Source organism: Gobio gobio (genome assembly GCF_949357685.1).
Source record: "Gobio gobio genome assembly, chromosome: 3".
Classification (NCBI taxonomy): Eukaryota; Metazoa; Chordata; class Actinopteri; order Cypriniformes; family Gobionidae; genus Gobio; species Gobio gobio.
In genome coordinates, this window is record NC_137099.1 from 68582683 (window position 1) to 68606570 (window position 23888).

Consider the following 23888-nt stretch of genomic DNA (forward strand, 5'->3'; position numbering starts at 1 on the left):
CTCAATCCTCAATCAAGACCCTCCTGGTCTTCCATTGAGGAAGCAGAGGCCGGGGGCTCGGAGGTGGACTCGTCCATTACCCAAGCTGAAGTCACCGAGGTAGTTAAACAGCTCCTCTGTGGCAAGGCACTGGGGGTGTATGAGATCCGCCCTGAGAGGAACAGTGTGGTTTTCATCCCGGTCGTGGAACACTGGACCAGCTTTATACTCTCTCCAGGGTGCTGGAGGGTTCATGGGAGTTTGCCCAACCAAACCACATGTGCTTTGTGGATTTGGAAAAGGCATTCGACTGTGTTCCTCGTGGCACCCTATGGAGGGTGCTCTGGGAGTAGGGCTGTTCGGTCCCTGTACGACCGGAGCAGGAGCTTGGTTTGCATTGCCGGCAGTAAGTCAGACTTGTTCCCAGTGCATGTTGGACTCCGACAGGGCTGCCCTTTGTCACCGGTTCTAGTCACCGGGGTCAAGTCAAGTCAACTTTATTTATATAGCGCTTTTAACAATGCAGATTGTTTCAAAGCAGCTTTACAGTGTTAAAGGTCCCATAACATGGCATTTTTCTATTATTTTATAATGTTTGCTGAGGTGTACTTATATTGTTAGTATGATTTTTACATCATAAAATGTCATAATTTAGAAATAAAAGGCCTTTTTTTCAATACTGATGTTTGCCCTGTGGCTGAATGCCCTGTTTCAAGAGGCGTGTCTGCTGTGAGACTTAAAAACGCCCACAGTTGTGATTGGTTGACATCTTTGCATTTGAAATGAGCAGAGGGGGTGTGGTTTAACGAGGTCTACGACGCACGAGCAGGCACGAGCTGCTGCCAGAGAGACGGATGGACCGGAGTTCCCTTCACATCAGTTCTGTCAGTCTCAGTTCAGTGAACTGTCGTAGTTACAGCATATACTTCAGGTTATTAGTCTATTTCTACTCGGAGGGGCTGTCACTCATGTCAGAAAGTTAGTAACTTTAGTAAATTATGGATCAGCGCTGACTGGAAACGCGAACCGTTTAAAACGATTCAGTCCGATTTGGTGAACTGATTCGGTTCACTAAAAAGAACCGATTCAAAAGAATAATTAGTTCACGAACCGGACATCACGGAGACGGAGCTCAGCGATTGCTAACAGAGTTATTTATAGTAACTACTGAGTTGTGAGAGCGCTGTCAGTCAGCGCGAGTTTATTGTAGTTGTATCTGAGAGTTCTGAATAAACACGAGTCCCAGTCACACCGAGTCCGTCTTCATCATTATTACCAACTTTGTAACACATGCAAAGTACCATTACAGCTGTCGAGATGAACGAGTTACGAGTTAGTGTTGATAATAGCATAATTTTTAGATATGTTCCTATCATATGAAAAGCGTCAGTGACGCGCATTGAGTACACAGCGCAAACAAAGACGCAACAGCAGTAATCGAATGTAATCCAGTTTATTGTGGAGCTAGGCTGCCTAGCCCGGATATGCTCACGCTTACCCCCCTTCTGCTTAGTCTCGCGCCGCGTTTGGTGCCTCCGCTGTGGGCCAGATGCAGTACTGGGGGTCGGGGATGTTGAAGGCCGACCGGTCAGTGCAGCCCGAGCTTCGGTGTGTGTGAGGTTTAACTCTAAAGAGATGTGAGTCTGCCGATGTTGAGCAGAAACTCAACTGTAAGCACATTGTAGAACAGATAGACACGAGGACATACAAAAACACTGACTCACAAGATAGAAAACACGAAAACACGTTCTGTCGGGAGAGAGAGAAGCCGTTGCGTGTGCACGAATAATAAATAGTTAGCTAAACATCAGAAATAACTGATCGCCGATCAGAAGGAACTGAAAAAAAGACTTCTGTTTTCATTTGTACATCCAAACACTGAGAAACTGCCAGCGTTCACTCGTTTACAAGTAATGATCTCTCGAGCGTTTGCATGGGCGTGCCAGATTCTCTGGGCGGAGGAAAGGGAGGAAACCGTTCCTGCTTGGACGTCAAACCAGGAGACTTCAGGATTCGCTCGTCTGGGCTGTCATTTTCTCAAAGGCAGAGAAAGACAGCCAGAACTCGGTTTTACACAGATCAACATTTCTATCCACTTGGGGACAATATTCAGGCTAGGGGAACTCATATTAATGTTGAAAAACCTCATAAAATAAAAATTTCATGCCATGGGACATTTAAACAGCAAAATAATGCAACAGAATTTTATTCAGCTGTATGGCCATTCCGGAAAAAACTGTGATGTCATCAGTTCATTTCAATTATCATACAGTTACAGTATGGGCTTTAGATCAGTTATTAGATCAGTAAATTAGTTTATATGGTTAATTTAGTTAAACAATTAGATTTATTTGGATATTTAGTTGAAAAAATTAAGACATTTTTTTTTTAATTTAGTGTCCCCAACTGAGCAAGCCAAGCCAGAGGCAACAGTGGTAAGGAAACCAAAACCCCATCAGGAGCATAATAGAGAAAAATAAACCTTGGGAGAAACCAGACTCAGTCGGGGTGCCAGTTCTCCTCTGGCCAATTAACAAACAGCGTATGATTATTATTCCGGCAACTTTACAGGTCAGAGGTCATAATAGATCGGAATATTCGCAAGATCAGAGGCAACACGCCGGAGACGGGTTTATTGAGGATGATGTGTCGATTAAATAATTATTAAAGTGCAATATTTGAAGGATCGGAGGCAACATGCTGGAGATGGGTTTACTGAGGATGACATATCGATTTAACAATTATTAAATTGTAATATTTGAATAATCGGAGTCATCACGCCAGAGATGGGTTTATTGAGGATGCCGTGTCGACGAGGCAATTTCAGGGGAGTCTAATTGACACGATCTCTGCAGACACTTCATGGTCATGCGTTGGTCTTCTGTGGGCGCAGGTACACCATCTGATCTGGATCCGGCCCGGATCCGGCTGACTGCAGTAAACCTCGGGATAAAACAGAGAGACTATCATTAGCGTAGATGCCATTCTTCTGATTATGTAACGAATACATCAGGTGTTATGGGAAGTGTTCCCGGTTCCGGCTGACCTAGCTAATGCAGCCTAACAATCATTTAATTGAAAAAGTGTTTTATGTGTACTCCATAGTAAAGAGATGTGTTTTTAGTCTAGATTTAAACTGACAGAGTGTGTCTGCTTCCCCTACAATGTTAGGAAGTTCCAGAGTTTAGGTGCTTAATAGGAAAAGGATCGACCGTCTGCAGTTGATTTGGATATTCTCGGTATTATCAACTGGCCAGAGTTTAGAGAGCGCAGTAGACGTGATAGAGTATAATATGTAAAGAGCTCGCTCAAGTATTCGGGAGCTAAACCATTTAGTGCTTTGTAAGTAATATGCAAGATTTTAAAATGTATGCAATGTTTAATAGGCAGCCAGGGCAGTGTTGACAGAACCGGCTAATATGGCCACACTTCCTGGTTCTAGTAAGAACTCGAACTGCTGCGTTTTGGACCAGCTGGAGTTTGTTTATTAAGCGAGCAGGGCAACCACCCAGTAGAGCGTTACAATAATCTAGAGCTCATGAGCGCATTAACTAACTGTTCAGCATTTTGCATTGAAAGCAAGTGCCGTAATTTAGATATATTTTTAAGATGGTAGAATGCAATTTTACAGATGCTAGAAACGTGGCTTTCAAACGAAAGATTGGTATCAAAGAGCACACCCAGGTTCCTCACTGACCACAAGGACTTGACAGAACAGCCATCAAGTGTTAGACAGTATTCTAGGGTTCTACTTGTGGAGGTTTTTTGTCCAATAATTACTTTTTTTTCTGAATTGAGTTGCAGGAAATTACTGGTCATCCAATGTTTTATATCAGCTATGCATTCCGTTAATCTTGTGTTCTACATTCCTAGATTGTATAGATTTTGGCAAACAAAACCAGCCACAAATGCAGATTTGAAGGGGAAAGACCTAACAAACACACACGCACGCACGTAACTCCTGTTCATTTCTGCTTATTTCTGCTTATTGGTGGTGGTGGTTGAGGAGATAAGATAAGTGGTGATAAGTGTTTGATATAGTTTGGATCTTGACCCTTGACATTTAACACATCAGATTTTGTTTTGGTTGCTTTAACAGCCAGACAAGCAAAGAGTAAAGTTGATCAGGTGGTGGTTATGTTTTGACATAGTGTTACGACCCTGTCTTCTATTCTGTTCTGAGGGTGTGATTGGCTGCAGACAATCAGGCCTAATTGATTAATTTATGGGCGGAGAGTATAAAAGCTGTATTCACCTGCTCATTAGTACTTTCTCTGGGGGAACATCTCCAGAGAAGTCATTTTGCTCCACTTTGTTGCTTTCTAGTTTATTTATAATTTAACAACATTCCTCCCCAATAGGATTATTATTTTTTCCCTTTTTTGTTTAAATCCCTAGACTTTGTTATATTTCTGTAGTGGATCAGTATTTGTATTTAATAAATAATCTTGCAAGTCAAACTATTCGTTTGCATGTGTTATCCTCTTTATGTGAAAGTGTAGAACGAGCTGGCCGTGACAATAGTCATCAATTGAGCTGAATCATTGATTATAGCCTAATATCTGAGCTATGTTTTTGTGATTCCAGGGGATAAAATCAAGCATTTTCAACTTAATCCAAAGGTTTTCTGAAAAGTTGTTCTGATCAAATAACAACCAAAAAAACCCACATTTTCACAGAGATCAAGAATCAGCCTGAGAATCTCAACAGTGGTTACCATCAAAAAGCATTTTGCAGTGCATTCTGGGAGCCATCAATCAAAATTCTTCCATGGCTCCCATCATTCATTGCTGCATGAATAAATTATGAGCTTTACGAGCTGTTTGTCACCATTGTTGAGATTCCTACACTGATTCTTGATTTACATGTGCCTACAGAAAAAGATTTTTTTTTTTAATCAGAACAACTTTTAAGAAATCCTTAGAATTATATTGAAATGCTGGATCTTATGTTATAATCAACAAGATAAACCCAACTCAGAGACTAGGCTCTAAATGAGGTTAGTGATTCAGGTCAAGTAATGACGATGTCAAAACATAACCAACACCAAGCAATCAGCTTTTGTCATTACTTGTCTGGCTGTTACAGCACCAAACAAAATATAATATTAAAAAGTCAAGGGTCAAGATAAAAAGTAAAGCAAACGCTGTAACACTGATTTTCGATTTTTCTCATTTGGTGATTCTGCTTGTTAACATCAGGTGTCTTCACTAATGGCCAATCATCACTCAATTATCTCATTAACTTTAACACTGCTTCAGTGTTACTTTAATGGTGCGTTCACACCGGACGCGATTCGCGCGATTCGCGCGAGTGATTTACATGTTAAGTCAATGCAGAGACGCGAAATGGCATTCTGCGGCGCGATTCGCGCGAATGAGGCGGCGAGATTCGCGCGATTGAGGCGGCGAGAAGGACGCGACTTGAGCGTTTTTAATCGCGCTTTTGAATCGCGCGAAATGCTCAAGTTGAAAAATCTGAACTTTGGCGGATATTTCGCGCCGCGTTAACCAATCAGGAGCTTGCTCTAGTAGTGACAACAATGAGGAGAAAATCTCTATATTAATATCTGGTTCAGACAATATGATTATCACTGTGATAACATTAAATGACATGAAACACAACCCAGTCTCTTTTTGTTAAATGCAAGTTTATGTATGATCATAATACAAAAGTATCAGTAATGTATAACAAGCTATACATGAAATAAAGCAAACAATGCAGTCAAACATTCAAAGTCAGTGCTAGTAGGCTAACGTTACAACTGCAACGTACAGTTATAGCCTAAAAATATAAAGTAATGAAACTTATCTTTGCCCTCAGCCTAAACGATTTGCCAGGGAACAAATTATAGATCCATGACACCAAAGATCGGCCGTTACAAGACGAATTATAGCTCGAGACACACCACAGAGACATCAGAGCCAGCGGTAGACGGCAGAAGGACTGGCCGAGGAAAGGTTGCCCTCGCCGGCTTTCATGTGCGCTGAGCACCGCTGATCCACTGGAGCTCACAACTCCGACAACGGCAGATAAAATGTTCAAATAGGCACTGTTTATGTAAATAAACCACAGATTTGAGCTTTAAACAACTACATTATCGACTGAAAAAGTCTTAAAACTACGTTTTGTCACACATTAACAGTAGATATGAACAAAAAAAAGACATGTAAACACAGCCCATGTCAGCCATTTCTCAACGAGACGAGCTGCTGTCGGAAGCCCCGCCCATGACGCGAATTCGCATCTGTTGTGCAGTGAATGTCACGCGCGATTCGCGCGAGTAAACTCAAAATGTACACGCGTCCACCTTCGCGCGAATCGCGTCCGGTGTGAACGCCACATAACACTCTTATTTTAACACTTTAACACTCTTGAGTGTGGTCTCACATATACTCCCAGGAGAGTTAATTTAACTCTGGAGTTTTTTGCTGTGTACAAGCAACCTTTGAGATGCTGGTATTTCCTTTGCAGAAGGGGAACTGGATGTGAATGCTTGGCCAAGCCCAAATTCTCAGTAGTGAAGGCACCCGTTAATTTGAACCTTTTGTTTGGCTGAAATGCTGGGGACAGAGTGAAAGAGACTCTTGTACCTTGTATGACTTGGGTGATATGTCTCATTGTTCTCAAAGAGAGGGTTTCAGTCTGTCCATTAAGATTAGGAGAAGGTTCCTAATCTTAATGGTTAGTTCAGAAGGACTTGACTGCCACCTGCTGGTCGATCTAGGTATAGCATCTGACTCTCTTGGGGTCCCTCGTGAAAGTCCTTCATCTCTGTTGATTTGCTGTTGATGTCATAGATGTTTGCCCTTCAATCTTCACTGGACTGCCTGATGTTTCTGTCCACACATCTCTTATTTGACGTAATCCAGTTACTTTTAAGATCACTAGTTAGCTGTGTAAAGTTAGTGCACTGGTTAAGAAAGTGGTTATTATTGTCACAGTAATGACAGTACACATTCTTGCCTGGATTTTGAAATTCTGCGGTTTTGGCAGCTGGAGTGTTTGTAGACTGATCTGACACATGCAAAATGGGAGCTTCTTTCTACTGACCAACACGTCTCCTGTATTGTGTTGACAGCCAGTGGGCTGCACCTTCAGATCAAACTCAAGCCAGTGTGAAAAGTCAAGCAGGTTTGGAATGGGATTTCTGAGGGGGTGAACATACCTCTTGAAGTTAGCTTTGAGATCATGAGGCAGTTTGGACATCTTGCCACATTGCAATTCAATAGCTCCCTTCTCATCCACACAGTAAAACCCCCAGTGTTAAATTAACACTGCTCAGAGCACATATGGTCCCACTCTACAGAGTGTTAAAGTAACACTGAATCAGTGTTAAAGTTAATGAGATAATTAAGAGATTAATTAAGTGATGATTGACCATTAGTGATGACACCTGATGATAATGAGCAGAATCACGGAAGAAAAGAGAAAAAAAGAAAAACACAAGAACTACGACTGACTATAAAAAAGACATTAAATCTCTGAAGATCTCAGCAGAGGAGGATTAAACAACTCCACAAACAGCATTACCAGCTTCACACATTACTAACCAGATTTACTTGATTTCTGTCAGACGTCTACAGAAGCTCTTATTGAGAATTAACAGAATTTTTTTTTTTTTTTAAGAAAATTGTTAGTTCTTAATGTGACCATCATGGTGATCAGTGTTTTCTTTAGTTGGGCAGTTTGATGACTTTTTAATGTTAGTGTTTCTCTGGCTGCTGTAACTGAGTTTGCTATGGCAAGAAAAGCAAGAATAAACACAATCAGATGCTTTTTGCTGCTCGATGTTGAGAATATGATCATTGTGTAGTGATTTAATTAATTGATCTTATAACTGAGTATGAATAATATACTATTAAATGGCTTATATCATTAACTTTAACACTGATTCAGTGTTACTTTAACACTCTGTAGAGTGGGACAATATGTGCTCTGAGCAGTGTTAATTTAACACTGGGGATTTTACTGTGTAAGTGCAAAGCAGGGGCACGTTCAAAGCTCAAACCGGAGCGCAACGTTTTGCTACGGTTTCCAGTTGAACGTCATGTTTCCTGGTAACGGTGTGCAACGGGTTTGATATGCGTTTTTTCTCGTTTGGTGTGTGTGTCAAATATGTCAGTCCAATCAGCAGCAACATGTATATAAACCACGCGGTATTAAAGAGACAGCTCGTACAATGGGTCCAAGTAAAGATGTTTACAAATGTGTCCGCTGCAGCTCGGTATACACAACAATTGAAGATATTAGAAGACATGATTGTCGTAAGAATTTTATATATATATATATATATATATATATATTATATATATATATATATATATATATATATATATATATATATATATATATATATATATATATATATATATATATATATATATATATAATCAACATGATGTATTTATTTATATATTTAGCTTCATTGCAAGGCAAGTTTATTCATATACCAAATTTCATATATGGTAATTGCTTGACATAAAGTTAGAAAGAAAATACAAGCTATTAAAAAAGTAAAAACTAGAAATAAAGTGATTTAAATTAGAATTGATTAGCAGGAGATAAAAAAGTTAAATAAATGTGATTGGGGTGTTGTCATTTATTCTGGACGGTAAGGGCAGTGATTGCATGTATTTTGCAGTTTTAAACACGTATTTATATCGATTTTATCAGGCTCCGAAAATTCCTCAAAAAGAACACAATGAATGGCCTTCTCGGCTGCCATAGTTACAACTCTTGCGTCAACAGAACAGGGTGTTCAACTCAGCACCGTTTCCGATTCAAAAACGTTTTGCAACGTTTTGTCGGGGCTGAACGCAGCCCGGGTGATACTTGGTAATCAGGAAGTGCTCAGGGTGATGTCAGTCTGTGTTTGTTGCAGGAGATCGAGGAAACACTGGAGACAGGACGAGGAGACGCTGGAGACTGGACGAGGATATGTAGGAGACAGGTCAGTATTCAGGTGAGTCCAAGAGTGTGCAGGAGCCGTAGCATGTGCAAACAAGACCGGACAGTGACTGTGAGAGTGCGTGGGGCTTAAGTGCAGGCAGTGATGAGGTGATGATGAGCAGCAGGTGTGTGTGATCAGAACTCGGGTGACTGTGTGCGCTGGCACTGCGAGGGGGTGGAGCCTGGCGTGCTTGTGACATTACCCCCGCCTGTTAGGATGGGAGGTGTGGAAAGCATCAAGCAGGTTAGGGTCAAGGATTTCCTCTCTGTTTAGCCAAGATCGTTCCTCAGGGCCATATCCTTCCCAGTCGACCAACTACTCTACACAGCAAAAACTCCAGTGTTAAATTAACTCTCCTGGGAGTATATGTGAGACCACACTCAAGAGTGTTAAAGTGTTAAAATAAGAGTGTTAAAGTAACACTGAAGCAGTGTTAAAGTTAATGAGATAAATAAGTGATTCATTGAGTGATGATTGGCCATTAGTGACGAACACCTGATGATAACTAGCAGAATCGCCAAAGGAGAACACCACAATTCTTAATTAACCATTATGGGGATAAGTGTTTGATTTAGTTTGGATCTTGACTCTTGACATTTAACATATTAGATTTTGTTTTGGTTGCTTTAACAGCCAGACAAGCAAAGAGTAAAAGATGATCAGGTGGTGTTGGTTATGTTTTGACATATTCATCAATTGAACTGTATCATTGATTATAACCTTATATCTGAATTACGTTTACACCAGCCTTGTGATTCCAAGTGATATAATCAAGCATTTTCAACTTAATCCAAAGGTTTTCTTAAAAGTTGTTCTGATTCTCAAAAAAAAAGTAAAAACATTTCTCAGACATCAAGAATCAGCCTGAGAATCTCAACAGTGGTGACCATCAAAAAGCATGTTGCAGTGCATTCTGGGAGCCATCAATCAAAATTCTTCCATGGCTCCCATCATTCATTGCTGCATGAATAAATTATGAGCTTTACGAGCTGTTTGTCACCATTGTTGAGATTCCTACACTGATTCTTGATTTGCGTGTGCTAAAAATTTTTAGAAGAACAAATTTTAAGAAATCCTTAGAATTATATTGAACATGCTGGAACTTATGTTATAACCAACAAGATAAACCCAACTCAAAGACTAGGCTCTAAATGAGATTAATGATTCAGATCAAGTAATGACGATGTCAAAACATAACCAACACTAAGCAATCAGCTTTTGTCATTACTTGTCTTGCTGTTATAGCACAAAATAAAATATAATATTAAAAAGTCAAGGGTCAAGATCAAAGTAAAGCAAACACTGTTCACCACAATGGTGACTTAAATATTAGATTTTTCTCATTTGGTGATTCTGCTTGTTAACATCAGGTATCTTCAATAATGGCCAATCATCACTCAATTAATCACTTAATTATCTCATTAACTTTAACACTGCTTCAGTGTTACTTTAACACTCTTAATTTAACACTTTAACACTCTTGAGTGTGGTCTCACATATACTCCCAGGAGAGTTAATTTAACACTGGAGTTTTTGCTGTGTAGAGTAGTTGGTCGACTGGGAAGGATATGGCCCTGAGGAACGATCTTGGCTAAACAGAGAGGATATCCTTAACCTGAATCCCAGGAGAGTTAATTTAACTCTGGAGTTTTTGCTGTGTAGTCTGCCACCACGACACCGGGAGTCTAAGATCTCGTGAATCTCGTAAGCAGCTCCTTCCTCCAGGATGAGAGGCCAGGCTCTGTGGAGAGAGGAACAGAAGGGTGGTGAGGTTTGAGCAAGGAAACATGGAAAGTAGGGTGAACGCGATACTGAGGAGGGCGCTGGAGCTTATACGTGACCGGGTTGACTTGTTGCATGATGGTGAAGGGGCCAATGAACCTGGGACTCAATTTCCTGCACGGCATACGCAGTCTGATGTCCCTTGTTGACAGCCAAACCTTCTGGTATCCTCGTATGCAGCGAGATGCAATCGCATTCTGGGATCCAGACCCTGTCGATAGGTTGTTAACAAGGAACGCTCGTTCCACCCACTGGCAGCAGCGAGAGTCCGAAACTGCAGAGCATATTCATTGACTGACTTCATACCTTGTTTCAGATGATAGAGTTGTTCTCCGATGGGAGAATCCCAGCTGGGTTTCCCAAACACTTCCTTAAAGTGGGAAACAAAACTAGAGAGAGACTGGATAACTTGATTCTTTTGGGACCATAAGGATTCCGCCCAGCGAAGTGCTTTGACAGAGAGTTGAGAAATGATAAATGCTACCTTGGCGTTGTCATCGACATACATGTGCGGTTGCATCTCCAGGACCAGCGAGCATTGGAGTGGGAATCCATTGCAGTCCTCCGCCGCGCCAGAGAAGGGCGCCGATTTGGCCATGGGACTCGCGTAGACAGGCGGCGAAGAAGCGGTGGTGTTGGCAGAAGTGCTCGCCGGTGCAGGTGTTGTTGACGGGGGAGTGAGAGCTCGCCGAAGTGCATCGACAAGCTCTTGGAACGGATCCGGAGTGCTCATCTGGTGACGGTGTTGGTTTGGTCTTCTGTTACAAACAGACAGACACGAGAACCAAGTGCTGGTGAGAGATGACAGAGTTTATTGACAACCAGAATGAGCATGCTTGTGACAGGGGGAGGGGTTGCTGTAATTTATAATAATATATTCAGTATTACTCAAAAGTCTAGTTTCAAATATAATTCCTATGAAGTGTTGGTGCTTAATGTAACATTATCTACTGTAAATGATAAATCCCATTTGACATTTGTGCTGGCTACTGTATACAGGCCACCAGGGCACAATACAGACTTTACCAAAGAATTTGCTGATTTTCTATCAGAGTTAGTACTGGCTGCAGATAAAGCACTAATTGTTGGTGATTTTAATATGTATCCACGTAGACAACGAAAAAGATGCATTGGGATTGGCATTTAGAGACATTCTAAACTCTATTTGGAGTTAGGCAACACGTGTCAGGACCCACTCATCGCCATAATCATAGTTAAGACCTAATATTGTCACATGGAATAAATGTTGATACCGTTGAAATTCTGCAGCAGAGCGATGGCATCTCAGTTCATTATCTATTATCGGGTATACTTTATTTATCCAAGAATGTCCCCTCATTTCAAACATGGCAGGACTATTACTTTTGCCTCTAAAGATTGCTTTGTAAATAATCTTCCTCATCAGTTTCATCTCCTCAACATCGTAGATAGCCTAGAGGAACTCGATTTTGCAACAGAAAAGAAGATTAAAGAAAATAGTCTAATTGAGGACGGCATGAGACACCCCACTGGTAGCGCTTTCATGGATGACGGTGATGACTCCATCTATCCAGGGGACACAGTGGATCTTGAGCGCACTGGAAAAGATGGCAACGCCTGCAGTTTAAACCAGAAAAGTCAAGGAGCCTCAGTATCTTGAAGGGGAACATCGTCAACATCCAAGGCTCTGAGATCTCAACAATCCAAGATCAAAGGACCCAATATTTCGGAAAGCAGTATGATAGCTCCTTAAAGGACAGTGGCAATCTAGCACAGCCAACTGCTCGGGATGTTTAAAGTCTGGTGTTTTCAGTATGGCATTATACCCCGACTGCAATGGCCCTTCCTACTTAATGACTTTCCCATGTCCAAAGTGGAAGGAATGGAAAGACTGTGCAGTAAGTGTCACAGGTCGAAGCGGACCGTGTGAGTCCCGCTCCTCCCTTATTTTTCACCTCGGGGAGGTTCCCAGTGATACCCCAGACGACCAGACACACGAGGACACTGGAGTAAAGTGTACTTAAGGTCCAGAGACCACTTTTCCTGCGTCGTTTATCTCGGGGGGGATCGCTGAAGCACTGGTATAGCGAAGAACCAACGAGAAGGACGTTGCTGCTACACCACCCCGGCGGCTTTCACTGTCCGCCGTCTCTGGCTCTCCCACGCTCACTCTCCGCGGTGGGGCCACTCGTTTTCCTAGTTTCAACGTCACAAGGCTCACAGATGATAAACTTCCGATGAATTTGTTACTGTATACGTTTCTCAGGGTACTCACACATTGATCAACCCGTGTGCTCGTCTTGTTCTCTCCTCCAGTGTCTGGCTCGCGTCCTGACCGCTGTGCTCTCTCTCCCGAAGGGATTTGCTCATTAGCACTTCCGGCAACTGTCCTGCATGTAACTTCTCAGAATCGGACACACACTTGACACTTGAATCACAATGCAAAACTCGGTCTGTATTATACTCAGCCTCGTCTCTTTTCTTCTCTTTATAGCTCTCCGGATCTTTGATCGCTCAGTCCACAATATCCACCTCGTGTTATCCTTTGTTTGCCCAGATGCCCAGATCCTCTCGCCGCAACGGCTGGAAGCGGCTACCACCACGCTCAGCTTGAGCCCGACCCGGAACTAACAGCTGCGGCTGTGTGTGACCGCTGCAACGACTGACTCCGACTGAATTCTGGAAGCCCTCTTTGTACTCCTCCTACCTCCCCTGCACCCAATCCGGAGATCGCGCTGTTTATTGGAGCACCTGCCGCCGATTCTCTATGATTTTTTGGCGTGGGGACGGGAACCCGGAAGTAGTGGTGTTTGATCCAGGTGGAACAAATCTCTGCCACTATGGTTCCGCCCCAGGAAAAGTCACACTCTGACATAAGTTCTTGCAGAAGTGGAACCCCATCATTCAGTGCAATCAACCTGTACAGCCAGACCTCCAAGCTTCACTTGCCAGTCTCATCAGTGGTCGAGGAGTTTAAAGCCACCAAAGCAAGTGCAGTCAGAACACTCCTGCATCACCATAGTTAGTGGAGTTCCTACAGTTGCAGCTTGTGGCAAAGCATCTCTGATGTTTACTTCACCTCTAACGCCATGGTACAACTAGCGTAAAATCAGAGCATGATTGCATACATAAAGGCCTTAAAAAATATCTGCTTATTTCTCGACTCTCTTAGATGAAAAAAAACACAACCTTAGTAATTTATTTGATACGGTGGCTACATTAACAAGAAATAAAGCTTCAACTTATGATGTTTCCAAATCATCTGATCATTATTTAAGAGTATCCAAACATTTGCCTTGGTGTAGTGCATTAAAAACTTTGTTTGACTTACTATTTACAAGATTCTTATGATATTCTGTCCTGACATTATCCAAATCATTATCTGTGGTCTAATATCCATTAGCTGGTCTTAAAATACTCCTGACTGGTTACAATTTGTGTTGTTGAGCCTAAATGAGCGATGATGCAGTGAAACAGTCCCCTCAGGATGCAAACATATACGGATATAATATTATCAGTACTGCAAACTTTACTCTTTTGAATCTAAAATAAGTGATTTACATGATGTGCCTACGCACATGCTTTTCTGCAGAGAACAGCCTCTGATTCAAGCAACTGCTTCCAAACGCAAAGAGAACATGCAGATAAGATCCAGTTTGTATAATCTCCATTCATTACTGTATGTAAGCTACTGTATGTGAGCACATGGAGATCCAGATCCATACAGGACGTGTTTGTTAGTGACAGTAGTCTGTAGGTGTTAATAAGAGTAAAATCTTGCTTCAATTCCTAATTAAAATAAGTCAATTATGATGTTCTCTTTCCATACAATAAAACAACTGTATATACTGTATATACCCAGCTACAGTAACGGAATATTCTATGAACTTTGGCTGAAATTCTGGTAAGGTTTTATCAAAGTTTTCCTTATAAAAGTCTTCCTTGTTTAAAGTTATATAGTATTTAACAGGTAAATATCATGTGTATAAACTCATCCAGTTCACATTTTCACGCATTTATACACACTCAATCAGTAATAAACAACATCTCAACATATAACCCACAAATAAACATACTCATTACAAAAACAATAAATGTAACGTTTTAATTTTACCACACATATAAACACGGGTACCCCTATTAACATTACACAATGGTTTAGTCGGCCGCCGGAGCGCAGAGCGGCAGGGGAAATGGAGTGTGAATGCGGTATGTGTGTGTGTGTGTGTGTGTGTATATGTGTGTGCCAGTGTTACTTGTCCAGCGGTGATGATTACGGCGGCTTCGTCACAGTAATGTTCTCACACAAAAAGCACAGAAGCATTATTTATACATCGCTTAAGGAACCATTTTTCCTCAAATATTGTTGTTGTCTTTTTAAATGTTACTACTTTTTTTGGAATGCTCAGAGAACATTTAAAAGTAACATTCCCATGTTTGCAATTTGATAAAATTGATTGTTTCCTTAATGCATGCATATCCAAGAAACATAAAAAAAAACTGTTTGGAGAACATTAAACAAGAACGATTTATAACTTAATGGGAACATTAGACAAACCTTCTTACAACATCTGTTTTGTTATAGACTAATAAAGTGAATCTGGGTCCTCTTGCATACTCAATGAGAATTACACTGAATGTGTCAGCAAAAGACGCTGGATGATGCAAAATGGGATGTAAAACATATTTTTACTGGCAAATAAACAGGGATATTTGTGTGTCACGGTTGAGCGGCGGTACCATATATACCATGATTTACTAAGTTACACAGTTAACAGAGGAAAGGACACCCATAACCTTAATATTTTTTCACCTGTGAAAGACTGTAATGTTTCTTCAAAGGTCTAAGACACACGTCTGATCTTCATGTTGATGAATTTCATACCAACAGCGTTATTGTTCTCCCAGGTGTGCCAAACATTTCCAATGGCATCATGAGGATTATCTTCTCCCCCTAAATACACACCGTTGGGGTTTGTAGCATAACAGTCTTCATACCAAAATGCCCCGAGATGCAGTTTGGCACAGTTCTTCCCCGAGGTGTCTTGGTCTTTGTCAAAGGTTGAGAACTTCATACCATTATGGAAGGTCAGAGAGTCGCCTGCAGAGAGGAAGAGCATCATTGAGGACATCAGATGCACATTTACTCAACTGGGTGTGATTTGTTTAATGTGAATGAAAATGTCATACCAGCTCCTCCATCAGTGAAACCTGAAACTTGCAGTTTATACCCGTCACTTCCAGGACCCACAGAGAAGGACGAATACAGAGCCCAATCTTTCCTTCCAGTGAAGTCCTCCAGATCCACTTTCAGCATGTAATTCCTGTTACGTGTCAGCTGGTACATGTTCTCCAGCCCTGTTCACACACACACACACACACATACACACACACGAAGCACATGTTCAACCAAACACATGATCATCCACACAAACGGACACACACTGTGAGATCTTACCCAGCCAGTATTCACCCTCCACATTCCCAAATCCTCTCTTGTACTCTTCCCACCCCCGATAGAAATTCACACTGCCGTCTTTTCTCCTCTGAATCACCTGTGATGGGTTTATATAGAATATATGATTCATAATGTGTGTTCTGATGTGTGTTTAATGATCTAAAGTCACATTCGTACCATCCATCCTCCGTCGACCATGTGACAGGAAACCAAGACAGGATTATCTCCTGCTGGATAGATGGAGTAAATCCCACTGTCTGTTTCTCCTGAGTTGTAGATGTCAGAACAGTCGGATTGCCTGGATGTACAGTCACTGACCAGAACAACAGAGAGAAGAACCGCCAAAAACAGCATCAACTACACGAGACAGAGAGAGAAAGAGATGAACATCACTAAAGCTGAAGCCCTCTGTATGAATGTAGACGTATTGATGAACTTACTGCCATCTTCTCAATCTCTCACAGCAGAGATCGGCTTTATCTAGATTAAAATAATAAACACATTTTCATATAATGTCTGTTTTCTGAAAGTTGTATAGATGTCTGAATGCTCTGTGAGGTAAATGAAGAATGAAACAGTAACTCACCTTTAGTGTTGTGTGTTGTGTTGTTCAGTCTGACACACACTCTTTATATAAGACAGATTCTCAGACTCCTCCTCTGTGTCACACAAGAAATTTACACACACATGTTGGATGCAAATAAAAAAGGCTTGTGCATCAGTGATGTGAGTTAAACATGCAGTGACACACACAACTGTGTTTTACATGTTCTGTAAATCTGACTGAATCTGGGTGATTTAGTTTATAGCTATGATTTGTAGTTTGGATTAATTCCATCATGATTAATTATCATTTTGTGTGTAAATGTGGTCTCTCTCATAAGATACTTTAGATTTCAGATTTTCTGCTTGCCGTTATATTCTTCTTCTTCTTCTTCTTCTTGAATGAAAGTCTAAGGCAGCTCATAGAAGCATTTGGTCAGAAGTTGTGAAAATGGCACATAGAGAGAGGAGAGTCTGAACATTGACCAAAGCAAATTTGGAGCATCTCAAACCCTCTAGCACCACAAATGGGTCGAAAATTATGTCTATGCTAATAACTTTTGAACCATATGACGAAATGTTTGTCCGCAATTTTGTCCAGTCTGCCCATGTATGCTAATTTTTGGAAGGCCCATTTTTTAGGCCATTGACGTAATAGGATGCAGAAATGCCGCCTCTTCAGATAAATACGTACGCCTGCTTCTGTAGCCCTGCCCACAGACTCGTGGAGCTAAACGGATCGTGCTACCAAGCTATAAACATGGCGAAGAGAGTAATACATTGCGCTGTGCCTGGTTGTGGAGCATAACCATAAGCTTCTTTCGGACTATAATATTAGGAATGAGTGGTTAAACTTTATTTTTAAAGCTACACTGTGTAACTTTTTTAGTTTATTCTTAGCTAAAAACACTTAGTTCTTTCAAAAATATATGTGCTCATTAATGTATATTTACTTCTTTCAAGTAATAAAGTATTCTCGTAAGTCTATAATATGCCATTGAAAATACATACGGGTGTGGGGTTCGAATGCCGGTCGCCATGTTGCTCCTCCATCTTGAAAGTACATTAGCAAAAGGGGGATCATACCCGTAAATTCAAGCTTTGCCTTTCACGTTTTTACACTCGATGGCACCGTGTCGAATGTGGACGAGAAGCCATGTTAATCTTGGACTAAATCGGCCACCGTAGGAGTTAAAACGAAATCGGAATAGAGAGGAACAGAAACTAATATTCATTGGATTGTCATATACCTTTTCACCACTAGATGGGGGAAAATATCACACAGTGTAGCTTTAATGAAGCTCCAGCTCACGTGGGGAAGACATTGCACAGATGTTCATTTCACCGGATTCGTTTGTAAATAAGAGACTGGATTTGCAGACAGGATGAAATTACATGAAGGCATGAAGCAACACACTAATGTGAGTAAAAATGTTTTAAATGTGATAGTATTGCATTGTTACAGATCAAATACAGTGTTACACTGTGTATATGTCTAACTAAGCATAACTTACCACTGTCACAGGGCAGCCCAACGTCCCGGGGCTGTGTGTTTTCCAGATGGGTTACCGATACGTATCATTTTAAATAGAGAAATAACATTCCCTTCTTGATGTGTGTTTACTCTCTTGACTTCCCACATAGCAAAACATTGTGTCGGCCCAGATCCGGCCCAAATCTGGCACTTGTGGCATACTGATCTGGCCCACATGCTGCATTGAATGACGGCCCTTGAGTGGACCGCTCCTGTTTGCCAGATCTGGGCCACAAGCAGGCCAGAGCAATGCCACATGTCAGCCAAGAGCAAAGAAATAAACCAGAACTGGACCTTATCTGAGCCACAAAATCTGTGTATAATAAATATGGAGTCACCTCAGCTTTAATAAACCTGTTAACAAGCAGAATCACTGAAGGAGAGAAGAGAACAGAAGAAAAGAGACGAGCAGAAAGACAAGAACTACAACTGATTTCAGCCACAGCCTTAGATGAAATCAACTGAAGATAAAAGAAGACATTAAATCTCTGAAGATCTCAGCAGAGGAGGATTAAACAACTCCACAAACAGCATTACCAGCTTCACACATTACTAACCAGACTGACTTTATTTCTGTTATACGTCTACAGAAGCTTTTATTGAGAATTAATAGAGGTTTAACTCTAATGTGTTTCATCTGAAGTCACCATGACAGTGATCAGTGTTTCCATTAGTTGGGCTCTTAACTCTAAATATGTGACTGCCTCTTTTGGCTTCTGTGAATGTGTGTTGGTAAAACACATTTGAAGTAGCAAAAGAAGCTAAAGAGAAATGACATCAGGTGGTTGTGATTACCTGGTCATGGTTTTAAAATTCCTCATGAATTCAATGATGTCATTTGGTTTTTATAATTTAGTTATTAATGCATTTTCATTACAAACCCTGTGTTACTGAAGCCCCATATCCTGCAATGTTTTAACAATCAGTTGGAAGATTTTAACAAACATGAGCATATGAAATAAATAATCTATGATGCCATGCCGACACACACAGAGATCAACAATCAGCACATGATTCTCAACAATGGTGACAATCAAAAATGCCATGCTGCAATGCATGCTGGGTACCTGAATAGTACAGAACTCCCAGCATGCATTGCAGCATAAATATATTATGCAGCTGAATTTTCCTATTATTTTGTTTGTCACCATTGATGAGATTCATACGCCGATTCTTGATATCTGTGTGTATCTGATTAATGTCATAGATTAACTTTTTGTGCTCTATTAAAAATCTTCTAACTGATTAATATAATACTGCAGGATCTCATGCTTTAGTAACACAGGGTTTGTAGTGCAAATGTATTATTAATACAACACACTTGATAGACTCAAATAACACCAGGCAGCTTCATGATGATTACAAAACCATCACCATGAAACCATATTCACATGATATCACTTCTCTTTAACATCCTTTGCTACTTCAAATGTGTTTTACCAACACACATTCACAGAAGTCAAAAGAGGCAGACTCATAATTAGAGCCCAACGAATGGAAACACTGATCATCATTATGGTGACTTCAGATGAAACACATTAGAGTTAAACCTCTGTTAATTCTCAGTAAGAGCTTCTGTAGTCGTCTGACAGAAATAAAGTCCGTCTGGTTAGTAATGTGTGAAGCTGGTAATGCTGTTTGTGGAGTTGTTTAATCCTCCTCTGCTGAGATCTTCAGAGATTTAATGTCTTCTTTTATCTTCAGTTGATTTCATCTAAAGCTGTGGCTGAAGTCAGTTGTAGTTCTTGTGTTTCTGCTCGTCTCTTTTCTTCTGTTCTCTTCTCTCCTTCAGTGATTCTGCTTGTTAACAGGTTTATTAAAGCTGAGATGACTCCATATTTATTATACACAGATGTTGTGGCTCAGATAAGGTCCAGTTCTGGTTTATTTCTTTGCTCTTGGCTGACATGTGGCATTGCTCTGGCCTGCTTGTGGCCCAGATCTGGCAAACAGGAGTGGTCCACTCAAGGGCCGTTATTCCACGCAGCATGTGGGCCAGATCAGTATGCCACAAGTGCCAGATTTGGGCCGGATCTGGGCCAACACAATGTTGCTATGTGGGTTGATGTTTGAAGGAAAAATACAATCGCGGAAGTTTTGATCATGCTATCTGCAACATTGGCGCACGCGTATATCCACCGATGGGACTGGCCAAGTAATATAAAATAACATTCATATTAATTGCGGGTGGATGAGAGATAAATCATTCTGTTTGTTCCGGTTGCCGTTTGTCACACACTTTCAAAACAATGCCTCATGCGTACTCATGTGGGAGCCGAAGCTCATTAAATATACAAAGGTTATCGAATCTTAGCCGTGGGCGTTAACTTCCAAGTCTTCAGTGCGGCACGCCCATCAACACCGACCGTGCCTTGAGAGAGCCTCAAAACCATGGCAGAAAATAGCCTATTACTTATTCATTATGATGTTTCTGAATGTAAAAACCACGCAAACGTCACAAATAGACCTCGGACAACAGTATAACAAATTTAAAAAAGCCAGTTCATGACACTTTTAAGAGTTTTTAATTTGTCAATTAAAACAAATAAATAAGGCATGAATCTGAAAAGTTCTCACAGAAATGAAGGCCTGGCACTAGAGCACAAATGCAATGTTCACACACATTCACAAACAAACACACACGCAGGTGTGACTGCAAATGACGGAATTTGCATAGATTTGGGCAAACAAAACCAGCCACAAATGCAGATTTGAAGGGGTGAGACCTAACACACACACACACACACACACCTTTGCATATACGCGCACAAAAACATGTGCGAACACACACCGACACACACACACACACACACATACACATACACACATGAGTAACTCCTGTTAATTTATGCTTATTGCTATTCGTTTTATTTACATATTGTTTAATAAACTGAACAAAATTATAAACACAACACTTGTTTTTCCCCCATTTTTCATGAGCTGAAGTCAAAGATCTAAGACTTTTTCTATGTACATAAAAGGCCTATTTCTATCAAATATTGTTCACAAATCTGTTTAAATCTGTGTTAGTGAGCACTTCTCCTTTGCCAAGATAATCCAACCACATCACAGGTGTGGCATGTCAAGATGCTGATTAGACAGCATGATTATTGCACCGGTGTGCCTTAGGCTGGACACAATAAAAGGCCACTCTTGAGAAAGCGTGCAATTGGCATGCTGACTGCAGGAATGTCCACCAGAGCTGTTACCCATGAATTGAATGTTAATTTCTCTACCATAATCCGTCTCCAAAGGCGTTTCTGAGAATTTGGCAGTATTTCCAACCGGCCTCACAACCGCATACGTGTAACCACACCAGCCCAGAATGTCCACATCCAGCATGGTCACCTCCAAGATCTCACAGACAGTTCGTTGGATATCAAAGCAAAGAAAGTAAAATAAGAAGCATATTATTAACGTTAACTGTCTGACGGTAAAGAGAGAGTGAACGCGCACTTCTGTTGCATGCTCTGATTGCTTATCGTTCACTCAGCACAAGCGTCATTTGAATCAAAACGAAATCATAAGTGTAAGTAAAAACATGAACTGTTAGATGATTTATGTATAACGAGTGGTTGCCTACATTATTACAGGAAGCCGGTACAGTGATCAAATGATGTATTCAAGAAGTTTTCTGCGCGCAAAAATCTGAAGCACGCGCCTAAATTCTGTCGCTCGTGCTGACATGTCGAGTATAAACTAACCTTCATAATTTCCTGTGATGACTTAAAATAATATTCATATAAACCCATTATAATAAATGTCATATTTACCTGTGGCCTTCCTACTGGTCTAACAGAAAGGAAATATACATAAATTGAATAGATGAAATTGAAGTTATCAAACTGTTTGAACTGCATACATTTTAAATTAAATATAGAATAACTCCTTATCAAAGCCACAATTTTCTGTTCCCTTTGTTCTATGATTAAAATTAAAGGGGTGATGAATTGAGAAATCAACTTTCCTTTAAGCCTTTGATATATACAAGTGTAAGAGTGGACTCCTGTAGATGGTTCAATCTACAGGGTTGCCAGAAGACTAAAGAAACGTTATCAGAAAGATGGAAGAAAACTGTACATTTCTTGTCTATTTCCACCCACTGCAACTCATACCAACGACGGAGATAAGCGCAGTTACAATAGCAAAATATGTGGGAGAGCGTTGCTATAATGTGACTATATTGTATTGCAATAGGGAGCACTTCAAAGTCATTTCCAAATCAAAACTAGTTAGCACAGTATTCGTAATAGAAAGGATTTAATGACAAAATCTGGTTATGGTTACACTTAAAATAGTTTCAAAATGGATGCATGAGATGATAAACTTATACCATTAATCGTACACAGCATGAATACAATGTTACCTGAGAGAGAGAGAGAGAGAGAGAGAGAGAGAAAGAGAGAGAAAGAGAGAGAAAGAGAGTGGGGGAGAGAGAGAGGAAGAGAGCAAAGAAGAGAAGCCCAGATGACTTCAAGAACCAGAGGAAAAGAGAGCCACAGTTCCAATCCTCTTTTATCTATTCCTTGACCATGTGACTGAAACCAAATGTATTCTTTTAAACTGACCAATCAGACCAAACTCACACATAACATTCAAACTGACCAATCAGCCCAAACTTCCCCCACTGTATAGGATAGGTGTGGCACCCCATGCAGCCTACAGGCCTCTCTATTGTCTTTCAGATGGTCCTTCTGATAAGCAAATGTGTTGACAACAGTAAAGCAAATTTCTTTGTTGGATTTCAAATATCAAATATCTTTGATTATTTTCAATCCCTTCATAAGTTCATGGTGATATAAGAATATCCTGTACATTTCAGAGCTGCGAAACTTCCTTGTTAGTCAAAGAAAAGCTTTTATTGACACCAGGCCCAGAAAACAAGATCTCAGAATAATTCGACCATTGACGTCATAGAATGCAGAAACGCCTCCTCAACAGATAAATATATACGTCTGCTTCTGTAGCCCCGCCCACCGACTCGTGGAGCTAAATAAACATGCCGGTTCCAGCTCACGTGTGTAAGACATGTTCGCTTCCTTTCACCGCGGAATCGTTTGTACACTGTAAAAAAATTAAGTTGAGCTAACTTAAAAAAATAAGGCAACTTATCGCACTCAACTTTTAAAGTTATCTCAACTAATCCATTCCAGTTAAAATTAACTTAAATACTTGTGTTCATCTAATGAGTACCAGGTAGTCTTTTGAACTTAAAACTTCTTTGTCAAGACAATTAAAAAAGGAACAAGTTGAGCCAACTTGAAAAAATAAGTTAACCTATCACACTAAACTTTTTAAGTTAGCTCAATTGATTCGCTCCAGTCAAAATCAACTTAAATACTTTTGTTCAGCTAATGAGTACCAGGTAATCTTTTAACGTAAAACTTATTGTAAAGGCAACTAAACAATATTTAGCAATGCACACAGTTACAAGCCTTGTGTTTTCATCTCCATGTTTGTTTTTTAAAGTTAACTACACAACATGAATAACATCTGCCTTTTAGAGGCACACAGTTTACCCATTTCACTTAAGCAAATAAGTCGCAAAGTTGCAATGAGAAGCACAGCTAGCTCAACACCTCAACACAACACACCTCAACAAATCTCAAACATGGTGATGATCAACATGTAGTTCAATAAAAATATGAACTCTGAACCAT

At 40.5% G+C, this 23888-nt stretch overlaps 2 protein-coding genes across 6 annotated transcripts in view; one reads left to right on the plus strand and one right to left on the minus strand.

Annotated features, from left to right (window-relative positions):
• Positions 1-23888, plus strand: part of LOC307123839 (microfibril-associated glycoprotein 4-like) — a 66509-nt gene that overhangs the window by 39790 nt on the left and 2831 nt on the right. The window lies entirely within an intron of this gene.
• LOC307123840 (microfibril-associated glycoprotein 4-like) lies at positions 14784-17063 on the minus strand. Of its 3 annotated transcripts, none has more exons than XM_079812585.1 (7): positions 17040-17063; positions 16738-16805; positions 16592-16631; positions 16329-16508; positions 16152-16248; positions 15884-16051; positions 14784-15794 (listed from the first exon to the last, which is right to left on the minus strand). In XM_079812585.1, exons 3-7 carry the CDS (start codon positions 16595-16597, stop codon positions 15538-15540), a joined length of 708 nt encoding a protein of 235 aa, XP_079668711.1. In that variant the 5' UTR covers positions 16598-16631; positions 16738-16805; positions 17040-17063; the 3' UTR covers positions 14784-15537. The 3 variants fall into 3 exon arrangements, with proteins under 3 accessions (XP_079668711.1, XP_079668710.1, XP_079668709.1); XM_079812584.1 differs by having other exon boundaries at positions 16738-16861; XM_079812583.1 differs by having other exon boundaries at positions 16738-17063.

Bases quoted from the DNA above. Each gene is read 5' to 3' on its own strand.
- LOC307123840 (XM_079812585.1), bottom strand. The intron at 16,249-16,328 runs GTACGAATGTGA...AACCCATCACAG, and splicing joins TGGTCGACGGAGGATGGATG to GTGATTCAGAGGAGAAAAGA. The intron at 16,052-16,151 runs GTAAGATCTCAC...GTGTGTGAACAG, and splicing joins GGAGGGTGAATACTGGCTGG to GGCTGGAGAACATGTACCAG.